At 43.7% G+C, this 16265-nt stretch overlaps 1 protein-coding gene across 1 annotated transcript in view; it reads right to left on the bottom strand.

The window, feature by feature from the left end:
- Positions 1 to 1292: 1292 nt before the first annotated feature.
- Positions 1293 to 16265, bottom strand: part of LOC131954805 (uncharacterized) — a 23703-nt gene continuing 8730 nt past the window's right edge. Inside the window, exons 2-6 of the mRNA XM_059318598.1 lie at positions 16160 to 16214; positions 15584 to 15648; positions 14456 to 14563; positions 14262 to 14364; positions 1293 to 1666 (exon numbers count right to left, since the gene is read on the bottom strand). Of these exons, the coding sequence (XP_059174581.1) occupies positions 14264 to 14364; positions 14456 to 14563; positions 15584 to 15648; positions 16160 to 16214 (329 nt within the window). The 3' untranslated portion in view covers positions 1293 to 1666; positions 14262 to 14263. The remainder of the gene's footprint in view (positions 1667 to 14261; positions 14365 to 14455; positions 14564 to 15583; positions 15649 to 16159; positions 16215 to 16265) is intronic.

Raw genomic sequence — 16265 nt, 5'->3', positions numbered from 1 at the left:
AGCTAGCTGTATCACTTTCAGTAGGCTAGCTAAAATAACTTTCAGTAGTCTAGCTAAAATAACTTTCAGTAGGCTAGCTAAAATAACATTTAGTTTCCTAGCTAATTCACTTTCAGTTTCCTAGCTAATTCACTTTCAGTTTCCTAGCTAATTCACTTTCAGTAGGCTAGCTAAAATAACTTTCAGTAGGCTAGCTAAAATAACTTTCAGTAGACTAGCTAAAATAACTTTCAGTAGGCTAGCTAAAATAACTTTCAGTAGGCTAGCTAAAATAACTTTCAGTAGGCTAGCTAAAATAACTTTCAGTTGGCTAGCTAAATCACTTTCAGTAGGCTAGCTAAAATCACTTTCAGTAGGCTAGCTAAAATAACTTTCAGTAGGCTAGCTAAATCACTTTCATTAGGCTAGCTAAAATAACTTTCAGTAGGCTAGCTTAATCACTTTCAGTAGGCTAGCTAAAATAACTTTCAGTAGGCTAGCTTAATCATTTTCAGTAGGCTAGCTAAAATAACTTTCAGTAGGCTAGCTTAATCACTTTCAGTAGGCTAGCTAAATCACTTTCAGTAGGCTAGCTAAAATAACTTTCAGTAGGCTAGCTTAATCACTTTCAGTAGGCTAGCTGTATCACTTTCAGTAGGCTAGCTGTATCACTTTCAGTAGGCTAGCTAAATCACTAGAACACTGTGGAGACTCAGGAAATGGCTAGCCCTGTCCCACATTTGTGTAGCAAAGGCACAGTTCTCGTGGCCTTTAATATTTCATAAGGAACCCAGATAATCTTGACCAAAGCTTCTTCCAGACATCTCTTCGGGGGGGTGGGGGGGGGGGGCTTAATATAGATTTATATAGAAAATATATACTTTTACCATTGCCCCCCCCCCCCCCCCGGAAAATGTTGACCCCCCCCCCCGAAAATAGCAAGTGCCCCCCCCCCTCCATAGAAAAAAGTCTGGAAGAAACACTGACCTCGACTTCATTCTGGGGAGATCTTGGGAATTTATATCCTGAGAGATTTCCAGACGAGCAAGGAAATTTGGTGAAGAGAGAAGAGCTCATGCCGTTTTCTATTGGTCGCAGAATTTGTCTTGGGGAATCCCTTGCTAAGATGGAACTTTTCTCGTTCCTGCTGTCTTCCTTGTTTTACACCAGTGATAAAAACAACAACTGACAAATAAAGAATAAAGCTGAAAACACTGTGGTCAAAATATATAAACTCTTTTTTTAATAGAACATCTTCTAAAAGAAAATAACTAATTTGTAAAAAAATTGATTAGTTTGAATAATGGAAGAAAAATATGAATATTAATATACCACAGTCAAAGTTCCTCGAAAATACAGGATCCAGTACGTTAGTATATAAAAAAAATTAATCATGTATTAGCCTATGATTTAAAAATATTTTAAAATAACAAAACACTATAATAAAAACATGCTGAATTATTTGAACTATTTTTACACCAAATAGGCTAACTTATATAACAAATAACCCACAGTGCAAATAAAGAAAACTACTTATCAAAACTGTCAGGGTTTTTTAAAAACAGTTTCATGGTTACAAGTTAACCATTAACAAACAGCTGTCGCTGAAAAGATCTACGACGTACGGGCTGTGGTGGGACAGGGGGCTGATTAGGTACAAGCCCCAGACGTCTCATGAAACCCCTAACTGGCAAAGAAAAAAGGGTGGAGTTATATATTGTAATGTAATTGTAAATGATATATTTATATATATGTAAATTATATATATATTGTCTGTCTTTGATGTCTGTGTCTGTGTCTGTGTTTACGTCTACGTCTAGGTCTACGTCTAGGTCTACGTCTAGGTCTACGTCTAGGTCTAGGTCTACGTCTACGTCTACGTCTACGTCTACGTCTACGTCTACGTCTACGTCTACGTCTACGTCTACGTCTACGTCTACGTCTACGTCTACGTCTGCGTCTGCGTCTGCGTCTGCGTCTCCGTACACGTACACGTACACGTACACGTACACGTACACGTACACGTACACGTACACGTACACGTACACGTACACGTACACGTACACGTACACGTACACGTACACGTACACGTACACGTACACGTACACGTACACGTACACGTACACGTACACGTCCAGGTATACGCATACACGTTCGTGAGCATATGCATGTACTTGGAGGGGGGGGTAGAGAAACCGCGAGTAAGTAACAGATTATTAAGGTTAACCTTAGAACCGTTCTTATCCCACTGTCCTGTCACGCACCTCACACAGCTGATACAAATCACCAAATGCAAACTTTTCATTTAACCTAAGCTAAATGCGTTAATTAATTTATATCACTTTACTAATAGTTTGTTTGATCTACTCTAACACTTAATCCAGCGCTTAAGCTAATCTACCGTAACCTAAACTAATACCCACATTTACGTAAATAGCTAACGCATATTGCAAAATACACAAAATAGTAAAGACCTACTTGTTAGAAATAAAAATAATTCCTTACATACTTTACGGAACATTATTAGCTAAGAATATTTGTAATCCTTTCGAAATGTAAAAACACTTAACCAATCTCAATCTAAACTTAGTACCATACCCATTTAAACTGACCTAACTCTGCTTTAAGAATTAAAATAATCCAACTGTAACGTATTGTAAATCTAACCCAATTAAATTTACTTTATTAAATATTTTTAATTTTCTTTTGCTGCTGACCAATAGTTGTGATAAAATACATAATTAGAAAACAATGCAGCTCTGTTGGGCTTTTAAATAACAAATTAAAAGTAAAACCCGATTTATTATTATAGCAAACTTTAAAATTATAAAATTATCTAATATTTTCAACCTTGTTTTTATTTCAAAGGGATAAATAAAATTTATAACACTATTAAATAAAACAAACACTAAATAGGCACTGAGGACCTCGCAACACGCTTATGTGAAGAACTATAATGGCGCAAATGGGGTCTTAAATAGTGATAAAATAAATCATAGTAAACAATACAAGTGTGTTGGTCTTTAAAATAAAAACATGTAATTTAAAATTATAGCAGCATTTTAAATTATAAAAATTCTCTTCTTAATCTGGTTAATCCTCAAGACACATGTGGACATGAGGTAGAGTTTATCTGATTCAAAGACCTCGGGATAGGTGTGGTCAGCACTATGCCCAGCCGCCTTTGTTTCACGAACGTATGTTAGGTACCCTTCAGAACTGGGTTGACTCAGAGACGTTCTACTGATTTGAACCCGGATTCGAACGCGAGACTCTCTACCGCTAGGTCACGCCGTCCCTTTGAAAGCATCTAGTTTGTTTCATTAAGTCTTATTCCCCCGTTTCTATTTCAGAAAGACACATAAAAACAGAATAAAGCTAAATACAGAAATACAGAAGAGACGAAACTGCATCGGCGACGAACGTTGCTTAGATTTAAAATTACAAAGATCTAACTAGAGAAACTGAGGTCGGCTATATGGTCTATACAAATTATTGAAAAAAAATTAAAAACAATTTGAATTTTTATTGTATTTAGCCAGAATGTGCGCGTCTACCTTCCTTTTGTTATAATCCTCAAAAATAAATCGAATCAGTATACGTGTTTAGATTTCTAACAGACCTATTCGTTTGAAACTTAGCTAGAAGATAGAACCAAAATATATAGGTTAGGCTAGGAAATAACTTACTAGAGGCGTAGCTAGGGAAGGGCGGTTGGGATGGCAACCCCACCCCCACCCCACCCCTGGTGCAGACCCTAGGGGTCACAAAACAGGTTAGAAAAAAATTAAGATTAAGAACTGCTTTACGGGAGTGTACACATTCGAAGTTGGAAAATATACTCTTACTTAGCTTTAAAAATTGAAGTTTTCTATATCAATCGTGTGCCACCAAACTAAAAAAAAACTTAAGGAACAGTGACTGGTAACAAACTCCCACGACCTTCCTAAAACGAGCGGGGTAGAAGGGGGAAAGGGGGCTTTGAGCAAACGGAAAGAATTGTTTATAAATTGGGGGAAGGGAGAGGGGGGGGGGGGGGAAGCAAGTTGATAGTTCGCTCCGGGTACCGGAAACATCACACAAGCCTTTGTAAACCAACGCTAATTCACGCTACACTTTGCTACTTTACTATATGCATGGGCTGTAATCAGTGGCGCAGCCAGAAAGTGTGGTTCAAACATTTTCCTTATGTATAAAATCATATATAGGGTAGTGGTCCATGGGAGGGGTTTAACCCCCTCCCCCCAACCCCCCTCCCCTTGCCTACGCCCTGTCTGTAATACAACGTGCAAGGATGTACAAACATTTGCTTACATGCTCTGTTACGGCCAGTTTTCTTTTTCCGTCTATCCATTAGAAAGGACAACAGAACACCAACCAAAAACCAAATCACGTACATAACAGGTTGCATGATGAACAGAATAAATAAACGACAGCTTGAGAATGAACGCAGTGCCTCTGTGGATGAAACCAAATATACATAAATAGTTATAGGCACAAAACACACAGCAAAAAAACATCTTAACCTACTCTGTTAAACTCTACTTCATCTGCCGCATGTGTCTGGGCATAACAAGAATAGATAACGATGGTGAACTGCTTGAATTTCCTCTCCCATGACCAGAGTTTCTTTCAGGCATCTCTTCGGGGGACAGAGCCCCCCACTAAACGAAATGGAATGTATATAGAAAATATATACTTTTAACAGTATCTGCCCCCCCCCCCCCCGAAAATTTCAAGTGCCCCCCCCCCCGGAGAAAAAAGTCTGGAAGAAAAACTGCCCATGACTACAAATTCTACATTCTGCTGTATGTAAAACGAAGTAATTTAAAAATACGATTCAAATAATCACATTCAAAGATATTCGTGCTTAAAAATGACAGAACTAACATTGTAGTATTTATCTAAAGAAGCAAGTGTATTATACAAGATGTATTATAGAAGATGTATCATTCAAGATGTATTATTCAAGAAGTATTATACAATATGTAATGCTGTAAATAGTAATACAAATTAAAAGTTTACTCTAAATAAGAAATAAAACATTTTGTATAGGCCGCCATGAAAAACCCAGAACTATTCATGATTTCAAGTTTAGTCTTTATCTATCGATCTATATATATAATTCTCTTCTGGGAGACGCTGGAGAACAAGCTGTAAACGCGCTACCTACCATCCCCACCCCTACATGGTCTTAGTGAGCTGTGGTTCACGCTATGTTTACCTTCGTGGAGTCGGGTTTAGTGAAGGCTATTAGGGGCAGATAATTTAGTTTGAAACGATTTTAAACGTTGGGGGGGGGGGGGGGGGGAGGAAGGGGGGGTATGGTCCTTAACGAGCTACTTATAGTGTTTTAAAGAAATATTTTCAGTGTCAGCGTTGGTACTGTCGAATTCACAAATTGTGAATGACTGAAAAGTAGAAAAAACAACAACCAAATAGCGGCGTATGTTATGCCGCGGGCCGGCTCGTATTATTTAATACCTGACCATAACTCTAAAATTGAAACCAGCTGAAAACATTATACGATATCCAGCCCGCTTATTCAACAAAACTTCGTAGTAGATCTAAATGTAGAATAATTTAGATTCTACATCTGGATGCCCTAGATTATTTTTATCGAATAAAGTTGTAGACTCTAGATCTAGATAATCGTTAGATATAAATCTATTGCTATGGATATTTTTGAGGAACACACAGAAGGACCTGGCTTTGTTGGTATTCGTTTCTGCAAGGAATGCAACAACATGTTATATCCAAAAGAAGACAAAGAAACTAGAACTATATGCTTGCAGGAACTGACAACAGATGTATTTATGTTAATAAAATTATGCATGAAGTTGATGAATTAACTCAGATTGTTGGAGATGTTACAGCTGACACAACTTTACATAGAACAGAGGATCATCCATGTCCTAAATGTGTTAACAGAGAAGCATTTTTTCTTCCAATCTCACAGCACAAAAGCTGAGGAAGGAATGCGACTGTATTACGTCTGTACATATGCCCAGTGCATGCAATGATGGGCTGAGTAAAAGATGTTTGTCGTGTTTCACTTTTCATAAATCATCTCAATCATAATCAATGAATTGTAAATAAATTGTGTAAAATTAAAAAAAAAAAATGTCTAGTGCTCTTTTTTGAGATAGTATGTAACTATATTTATTTAGACTAGATTTATCTAAAAAACAGTGCAAGCCCAAACTGAACTGTATACACTATACACACGCAGCCTATACCTAGAATCTATCATCTTTAATTGTCATTTAACTAGATAAAAATTCTAAGCTCTAGATCTCTAAAGTTCTTATAGTTTTTACCGTGTTAATTTTAAAAATGTCCTAAATTTATCTTGTAATTATGTGCAGATAATTTTGAAAATGTTACCAGATGTATGTTATAGAAACAATCGTATGTGGATTATAGAGCTACTGATTTTGCTGAACGGACAAACAGTTCTGAGTTTTGTTGCGGTAATTTTGGGAATTTCCCTTGGCAGTAAAATGCGCATCTTTAGAATTCGATAGCCCACACAAGAGGGAATTTAAAACTCATGTAATACACGGTTTTAAAGTTTTATTACATGGTTACATTGTTTTTATTAACAGCTTTATTACAAACTTTTATTACAAACTTTGTTACAAGCATTTGTTACAAACGTTTATTACAAACTTTTATTACAAACTTTTAACAAACTTTTATCACTAGAATTTTTTTCCCCTTCTTTTTTACTTTCTCGTATATAGGCCTACGTAGTATAGAGAAAGTATTGTAATCGTGCAAAAAAAAAAATCGAGATTTTTACAAATCTCGACGTTTTACACCTCACTGATACGGAAAAACATAATTTTGCAATCTTGTCCGTATGTCTGTGTGTGTGTGTGTGTGTGTGTCTGTGTGTCTGTGTGTAAACACGATAACTTGAGTACCGTTACAGCTAGGTTGATGAAATTTCATATATAAGTATTATATCAAAATCGTAGATCCTTATCAACTTTTGAGCGATTTCCGACAACCGGAAGTGGTACTTTTTCTACTTTGAATTTTTCAAAAGCCTATAACTTGAGTACTATTTAAGATAGATAAATGAAATTTCACATGTAAGTAAAAGATCTAATTCTCTACCTTCTGTTAAATTTTGAGTAATTTCCGTTGACCGGAAGTAGTAATTTACGCTACTTCCGATTTCTCAAAAAACTAATGTAATTTTTTTAAGTACTAATAATATTGCGCACTATTATGCACATTTTGTTTCGGCGTTTGTTTGGTGCGCAATGTTTTTTTCTATGAGATTCTATTCTATTTTTAAAAGTTTAAGTAATTAAAAATCATGTCTACATTCCAAGTTATATAAGAATATTCGAGAAAGTTTAGGGGAGATCACTCCCGGTTTATTTTTTCAACTGGGCATTTGCTAATATCAAAACCCGTAAGTTGAGATGGGTTGGATGCAGTGTTTCTACCAGACTTTTTTCTCGGGGGGGGGGGGGGGGAGAGGCACTTTATATTTTCGGGGGGGGGGGGCAGAGTTTCTTCCAGACATCTCTTCGAACCAGATGGATTTTATATATTAAACATACACTTTTACTAGTGTCCGCCCCCCCAGAGCTATACCAGAGGGAGTGTAAACTCTTGGCGTGACCCCCAGAGCTATACCAGCGGGAGTGTAAACTCCATGACCCCCAGAGCTATACCAGCGGGAGTGTAAACTCCATGACCCCCAGAGCTATACCAGCGGGAGTGTAAACTCCATGACCCCCAGAGCTATACCAGCGGGAGTGTAAACTCCATGACCCCCAGAGCTATACCAGCGGGAGTGTAAACTCCATGACCCCCAGAGCTATACCAGCGGGAGTGTAAACTCCATGACCCCCAGAGCTATACCAGCGGGAGTGTAAACTCAATGACCCCCAGAGCTATACCAGCGGCAGTGTAAACTCTTGGCATGACCCCCAGAGCTATACCAGCGGCAGTGTAAACTCTTGGCATGACCCCCAGAGCTATACCAGCGGGAGTATAAACTCCATGACCCCCAGAGCTAAACCAGCGGGAGTGTAAACTCCTGGCATGACCCCCAGAGCTATACCAGCGGGAGTGTAAACTCTTGGCATGACCCCCAGAGCTATACCAGCGGGAGTGTAAACTCTTGTCATGACCCCCAGAGCTATACCAGCGGGAGTATAAACTAAATGACCCCCAGAGCTATACCAGCGGGTGTGTAAACTCCTGACATGACCCCCAGAGCTATACCAGCGGGAGTGTCAACTCCTGACATGACCCCCAGAGCTATGCCAGGGGGGGGGTGTAAACTCCTGACATAACCCCCAGAGCTATACCAGCGGGAGTGTAAACTCTTGTCATGACCCCCAGAGCTATACCAGCGGGAGTGTAAACTCTTGGCATGACCCCCAGAGCTATACCAGCGGGAGTGTAAACTCCTGGCATGACCCCCAGAGCTATACCAGGGGGAGTGTAAACTCCATGACTCCCAGAGCTATACCAGCGGGAGTGTAAACTCCTGGCATGACCCCCAGAGCTATACCAGCGGGAGTGTAAACTCGTGACATGACCCCCAGAGCTATACCAGCGGGAGTGTAAACTCTTGGCATGACCCCTAGAGCTATACCAGCGGGACTGTAAACTCTTGTCATGACCCCTAGAGCTATACCAGCGGGAGTGTAAACTCCTGACATGACCCCCAGAGCTATACCAGCGGGAGTGTAAACTCTTGGAATGACCCCCAGAGCTATACCAGCGGGAGTGTAAACTCTTGGCATGACCCCCAGAGCTATACCAGCGGGAGTATAAACTCCATGACCCCCAGAGCTAAACCAGCGGGAGTATAAACTCCATGACCCCCAGAGCTAAACCAGTGGGAGTGTAAACTAAATGACCCTCAGAGCTATACCAGCGGGAGTGTAAACTCTTGTCATGACCCCCAGAGCTATACCAGCGGGAGTATAAACTAAATGACCCCCAGAGCTATACCAGCGGGAGTGTAAACTCTTGGCATGACCCCCAGAGCTATACCGGCGGGAGTGTAAACTCTTGGCATGACCCCCAGAGCTATACCAGGGGGAGTGTAAACTCCTGGCATGACCCCCAGAGCTATACCAGCGGGAGTGTAAACTCTTGGCATGACCCCCAGAGCTATACCAGCGGGAGTATAAACTCCATGACCCCCAGAGCTATACCAGCGGGACTGTAAACTCTTGGCATGACCCCCAGAGCTATACCAGCGGGAGTGTAAACTCTTGGCATGACCCCCAGAGCTATACCAGCGGCTGTGTAAACTCTTGGCATGACCCCCAGAGCTATACCAGCGGGAGTGTAAACTCTTGGCATGACCCCCAGAGCTATACCAGCGGGAGTATAAACTAAATGACCCCCAGAGCTATACCAGCGGGAGTGTAAACTAAATGACCCTCAGAGCTATACCAGCGGGAGTGTAAACTCCATGACCCCCAGAGCTATACCAGCTGGAGTGTAAACTCCTGGCATGACCCCCAGAGCTATACCAGCGGCAGTGTAAACTCTTGGCATGACCCCCAGAGCTATACCAGCGGGAGTATAAACTCTTGGCATGACCATCAGAGCTATACCAGCGGGAGTGTAAACTCTTGGCATGACCCCCAGAGCTATACCAGCGGGAGTATAAACTAAATGACCCCCAGAGCTATACCAGCGGGAGTGTAAACTAAATGACCCTCAGAGCTATACCAGCGGGAGTGTAAACTCCATGACCCCCAGAGCTATACCAGCTGGAGTGTAAACTCCTGGCATGACCCCCAGAGCTATACCAGCGGCAGTGTAAACTCTTGGCATGACCCCCAGAGCTATACCAGCGGGACTGTAAACTCTTGGCATGACCCCCAGAGCTATACCAGCGGGAGTATAAACTCCATGACCCCCAGAGCTATACCAGCGGTACTGTAAACTCTTGGCATGACTCCCAGAGCTATACCAGCGGGAGTGTAAACTCCTGGCATGACCCCCAGAGCTATACCAGCGGGAGTGTAAACTCCATGACCCCCAGAGCTATACCAGAGGGAGTGTAAACTCTTGGCATGACCCCCAGAGCTATACCAGCGGGAGTGTAAACTCTTGGCATGACCCCCAGAGCTATACCAGCGGCTGTGTAAACTCTTGGCATGACCCCCAGAGCTATACCAGCGGGAGTGTAAACTCTTGGCATGACCCCCAGAGCTATACCAGCGGGAGTATAAACTAAATGACCCCCAGAGCTATACCAGCGGGAGTGTAAACTAAATGACCCTCAGAGCTATACCAGCGGGAGTGTAAACTCCATGACCCCCAGAGCTATACCAGCTGGAGTGTAAACTCCTGGCATGACCCCCAGAGCTATACCAGCGGCAGTGTAAACTCTTGGCATGACCCCCAGAGCTATACCAGCGGGAGTATAAACTCTTGGCATGACCATCAGAGCTATACCAGCGGGAGTGTAAACTCTTGGCATGACCCCCAGAGCTATACCAGCGGGAGTATAAACTAAATGACCCCCAGAGCTATACCAGCGGGAGTGTAAACTAAATGACCCTCAGAGCTATACCAGCGGGAGTGTAAACTCCATGACCCCCAGAGCTATACCAGCTGGAGTGTAAACTCCTGGCATGACCCCCAGAGCTATACCAGCGGCAGTGTAAACTCTTGGCATGACCCCCAGAGCTATACCAGCGGGACTGTAAACTCTTGGCATGACCCCCAGAGCTATACCAGCGGGAGTATAAACTCCATGACCCCCAGAGCTATACCAGCGGTACTGTAAACTCTTGGCATGACTCCCAGAGCTATACCAGCGGGAGTGTAAACTCCTGGCATGACCCCCAGAGCTATACCAGCGGGAGTGTAAACTCCATGACCCCCAGAGCTATACCAGAGGGAGTGTAAACTCTTGGCATGACCCCCAGAGCTATACCAGCGGGAGTATAAACTAAATGACCCCCAGAGCTATACCAGCGGGAGTGTAAACTCCTGACATGACCCCCAGGGCAATACCAGCGGGAGTGTCAACTCTTGGCATGACCCCCAGAGCTATGCCAGGGGGGGGTGTAAACTCCTGACATGACCCCCAGAGCTATACCAGCGGGAGTGTAAACTCTTGGCATGACCCCCAGAGCTATGCCAGGGGGGGGTGTAAACTCCTGACATGACCCCCAGAGCTATACCAGAGGGAGTGTAAACTCTTGGCATGACCCCCAGAGCTATACCAGGGGGAGTGTAAACTCCTGGCATGACCCCCAGAGCTATACCAGGGGGAGTGTAAACTCCTGGCATGACCCCCAGAGCTATACCAGGGTGGTGTAAACTCCTGACATGACCCCCAGAGCTATACCAGCGGGAGTGTAAACTCTTGGCATGACCCCCAGAGCTATACCAGCGGGAGTATAAACTCCATGACCCCCAGAGCTATACCAGCGGGAGTGTAAACTCCATGACTCCCAGAGCTATACCAGCGGGACTGTAAACTCTTGGCATGACCCCCAGAGCTAAACCAGCGGGAGTGTAAACTCTTGGCATGACCCCCAGAGCTATACCAGCGGGAGTGTAAACTCCTGGCATGACCCCCAGAGCTATACCAGGGGGGGGGTGTAAACTCCTGACATGACCCCCAGAGCTATACCAGCGGGAGTGTAAACTCTTGGCATGACCCCCAGAGCTATACCAGCGGGAGTGTCAACTCCTGGCATGACCCCCAGAGCTATACCAGCGGGAGTATAAACTCCATGACCCCCAGAGCTATACCAGCGGGAGTATAAACTCCATGACCCCCAGAGCTATACCAGCGGGAGTGTAAACTCCTGGCATGACCCCCAGAGCTATACCAGCGGGAGTGTAAACTCTTGGCATGACCCCCAGAGCTATACCAGCGGGAGTATAAACTCCATGACCCCCAGAGCTATACCAGCGGGAGTGTAAACTCTTGGCATGACCCCCAGAGCTATACCAGCGGGACTGTAAACTCTTGGCATGACCCCCAGAGCTAAACCAGCGGGAGTGTAAACTCTTGGCATGACCCCCAGAGCTATACCAGCGGGAGTGTAAACTCCATGACCCCCAGAGCTATACCAGCTGGAGTGTAAACTCCTGGCATGACCCCCAGAGCTATACCAGCGGGAGTGTAAACTCCTGGCATGACCCCCAGAGCTATACCAGCGGGAGTGTAAACTAAATGACCCCCAGAGCTATACCAGCGGGAGTGTAAACTCTTGGCATGACCCCCAGAGCTATACCAGCGGGAGTGTAAACTCTTGGCATGACACCCAGAGCTAAACCAGCGGGAGTGTAAACTCCTGGCATGACCCCCAGAGCTATACCAGCGGGAGTGTAAACTCCTGGCATGACCCCCAGAGCTATACCAGCGGGAGTGTAAACTAAATGACCCCCAGAGCTATACCAGCGGGAGTGTAAACTCCTGGCATGACCCCCAGAGCTATACCAGCGGGAGTGTAAACTCCTGGCATGACCCCCAGAGCTATACCAGCGGGAGTATAAACTCTTGGCAGGTTAAACCAAGCTGGAAAGATTTGCGAGGGAATGGATCAGACGAAAGCTAGCACCTGGACCCACCTAGCTAGTGGAGTCAGGTACCCACCTAGCTAGTGGAGGCAGGCACCCACCTAGCTAGTGGAGTCAGGTACCCACCTAGCTAGTGGAGTCAGGTACCCACCTAGCTAGTGGAGTCAGGTACCCACCTAGCTAGTGGAGTCAGGTACCCACCTAGCTAGTGGAGTCAGGTACCCACCTAGCTAGTGGATTCAGGTACCCACTTAGCTGAGTGGAGTCAGGTACCCACCTAGCTAGTGGAGTCAGGTACCTACATAGCTGGGTGGAGATGTACCCACCTAGTTGGGTGGAGTCAGGAACCCACCTAGCTAGTGGAGTCAGGTAAATACATAGCTGGGTGGACTAGAGTCAGGTACCCACCTAGCTGGGTGGAGAGGTACCCACCTAGTCTGGTGGAGTCAGGTACCCACCTAGCTGGGTGGAGTCAGGTACCCACCTTGCTGGTTGGAGTAAGGTACCTACCTAGCTAGTGGAGTCAGGTACCCACCTAGCTAGTGGAGTCAGGTACCCACCTAGCTAGTGGAGTCAGGTACCCACCTAGCTGGGTGGAGTCAGGTACCCACCTAGCTAGTGGAGTCAGGTACCCACTTAGCTAGTGGAGTCAGGTACCCACCTAGCTAGTGGAGTCAGGTACCCACCTAGCTAGTGGAGTCAGGTACCACTAAGCTGGGTGGAGTCAGGTACCCACTTAGCTGAGTGGAGTCAGGTACCCACCTAGCTAGTGGAGTCAGGTACCCACCTAGCTAGTGGAGTCAGGTACCCACCTAGCTAGTGGAGTCAGGTACCCACCTAGCTAGTGGAGTCAGGTACCCACCTAGCTAGTGGAGTCAGGTACCACTTAGCTGGGTGGAGTCAGGTACCCACTTAGCTGAGTGGAGTCAGGTACCCACCTAGCTAGTGGAGTCAGGTACCCACCTAGCTAGTGCAGTCAGGTACCCACCTAGCTAGTGGAGTCAGGTACCCACCTAGCTAGTGGAGTCAGGTACCCACCTAGCTAGTGGAGTCAGGTACCCACCTAGCTAGTGGAGTCAGGTACCATTTAGCTGGGTGGAGTCAGGTACCCACTTAGCTGAGTGGAGTCAGGTACCCACCTAGCTAGTGGAGTCAGGTACCCACCTAGCTAGTGGAGTCAGGTACCACTTAGCTGGGTGGAGTCAGGTACCACTTAGCTGGGTGGAGTCAGGTACCCACCTAGCTGGTTGGAGTAAGGTACCTACCTAGCTAGTGGAGTCAGTTCCCACCTAGCTAGTGGAGTCAGGTACCTACCTAGCTAGTGGAGTCAGTTCCCACCTAGCTAGTGGAGTCAGGTACCCACCTAGCTAGTGGAGTCAGGTACCCACTTAGCTGAGTGGAGTCAGGTACCCACCTAGCTAGTGGAGTCAGGTACCCACCTAGTTGGGTGGAGTCAGGTACCCACCTAGTTGGGTGGAGTCAGGTACCCACCTAGCTGGGTGGAGTCAGGTACCCACCTAGCTAGTGGAGTCAGGTACCCACCTAGCTAGTGGAGTCAGGTACCCACCTAGTTGGGTGGAGTCAGGTACCCACCTACCTGGGTGGAGTCAGGTACCCACATAGCTGGGTGGAGTCACGGACACCCTACACTTGATCTTAGTATGCGAACTCCAGATTTTTGGATTATCAGTCGTAAACTCTACCATACGACTATGACTATCAAATTGACCACAACAATCACTGACCATTAAGGCTTTACAGCAATGTCGAGCTTGTGCGATTGGTCTCTCCTTTTTTTAACAGCCTGGATTTCGTCACAGAAATGATGCTCCAGAATGAAGCCAACCACTGCAAAAAAAAAATAATGATAACAGTTATTTATACTACCGCTAATATATAACAATGTAACTACATGCATATCTATACGTGAAAACCTTACGTTTGGTATTGTTTTCCAATAATTCCAGCAGAGTCCTTTTGGATACAATCACCGTGTCCTGTTGATCTACAATAGGCTTCTTTTTGGCGAACAACAAATCCCAGACTTCTGTTTCAACGATGGAAAAAAAATATACTGCAGCATACAATTTTTAAATAGTTTTAAATGCAATGTAAGGTAAATGTTTCTTGACCTCAACATATAAAGGGATAAATGTAGTCAGCACTTTGCCCAGCCGTTTACTTTCCCTAACGTGAGTTAGGTACCATCAGAGTTGGGTGGACTCAGGGACGTTCTACTGACTTGAACCCACATTTGAACTCGAGACCTTAGGGTAAGCAGCTGTGGGCTCTACCGCTTAGACCACACACAGGTCATGTAGCCGACCATGGCAACGGCAGCCATCTTGAAAAAAAACCCACCTTTTTGTGGATTTCTAAAGGTCCAAAATCATTTATATATATATATATATATATATATATATATATATATATATATATATATATATATATATATATATATATATATATATATTGACCATATAAGAATCGATCCTTATTTTACTAACACTAATAAAGTCAGCTGGCTGGTTTTGAATAATTTAATGAACATTAGAAAACTATATTAAAACACATTTTCTTAACAAAAAGAATACTCAGAGGCGTCGCGAGGTGGTGGCGGAGGGAGCGGACCGCAACGGGGAACACAGTTTAAGTGGGGAGGGGGGGGGGGGAGACACCAAGACAAAAAAATTGCAAAATATATAGAAGAAACTTGCTTTTTGCAAGTTCAATGAATGATTAATTAGAGTTTTAAAATATCTGACACCGTATCTAATAATTAACTATGAAATTGTTGCTCTTTTCCTCTCGAATTATAAGTGCATAAATTCACGCCCTTTGGTAAAGATGGTAGGGGGGGGGGGGGGGCGGGGTGACGTGACACCAATTAAAATTATATATAGGCCTATGTAGACATATATAAATATATATATATATATATATATATATATATATATATATATATATATATATATATCCTATTTTTTTTCCTTTGGTGGGGAGGGTGACACCGTGAGGTGCCGCACCGGGTGACACCCTACCTAGTGACGCCACTAAGAAGACTTACTGCCGCAGAGTTTTTGTCCAAAAAACACCAACAAGACACACAGCAGTGTAGACCAAATGTCTTCTCTGTTGGTGTAAATTCAAAAATTAATTGTCCTTTCAAATAAGTAGTTTGTTTCTTAGTTCCTAAACGTTTTCTCTGTTTTTCTCTGTTGGTGTAATTGTTGTTTCAAATGTTATATGTCAACGTGGTAATCGCCATACAGGCAGTTGACTCCGATTTCAGCCTGCTTTTCTTTTTTATTTGTTTCCATAGCCTTTGCGACCTAAGAACAAACTACAAGGCAGCAGTTGTTTGATTTTGGAGTTGTCTCTCCTAGAAGCGTGGCTGTCACTAACGTTCAAGCAGGGGTTAGAACTACTGTAACTACTTAAATCTATTTCTCAATGGTATATATGTATATGTATGTTTAGATATTGTTACAGCCATATAAAAATTGACGCAATGTTCATTGTGAGTTGGTTATACCCCCCTCCCTCTCAACACCTTATCACCTGAACGGGACTGGCCATATTTGTGCAGAGCGACTTTAATGTATTATTTAAATTAAAAATGAAAATCTTGTAAATTAATTACCCCAACTTGAATGTAATGAACGATGTGAAGGTCGTCGTAGTGTCTAAAAAAGCATCTGCAAGAAATTCTTAAGGATTACGCACATGTACTATATATATATATATAT

Source organism: Physella acuta, unplaced genomic scaffold (genome assembly GCF_028476545.2).
Source record: "Physella acuta isolate Inbredline_101_S28 unplaced genomic scaffold, ASM2847654v3 ptg001031l, whole genome shotgun sequence".
In the NCBI taxonomy this organism is placed as follows: domain Eukaryota; kingdom Metazoa; phylum Mollusca; class Gastropoda; family Physidae; genus Physella; species Physella acuta.
The sequence above is the reverse complement of the archived record's forward strand: the minus strand, read 5'-3'. Positions and strand labels throughout refer to the sequence as shown.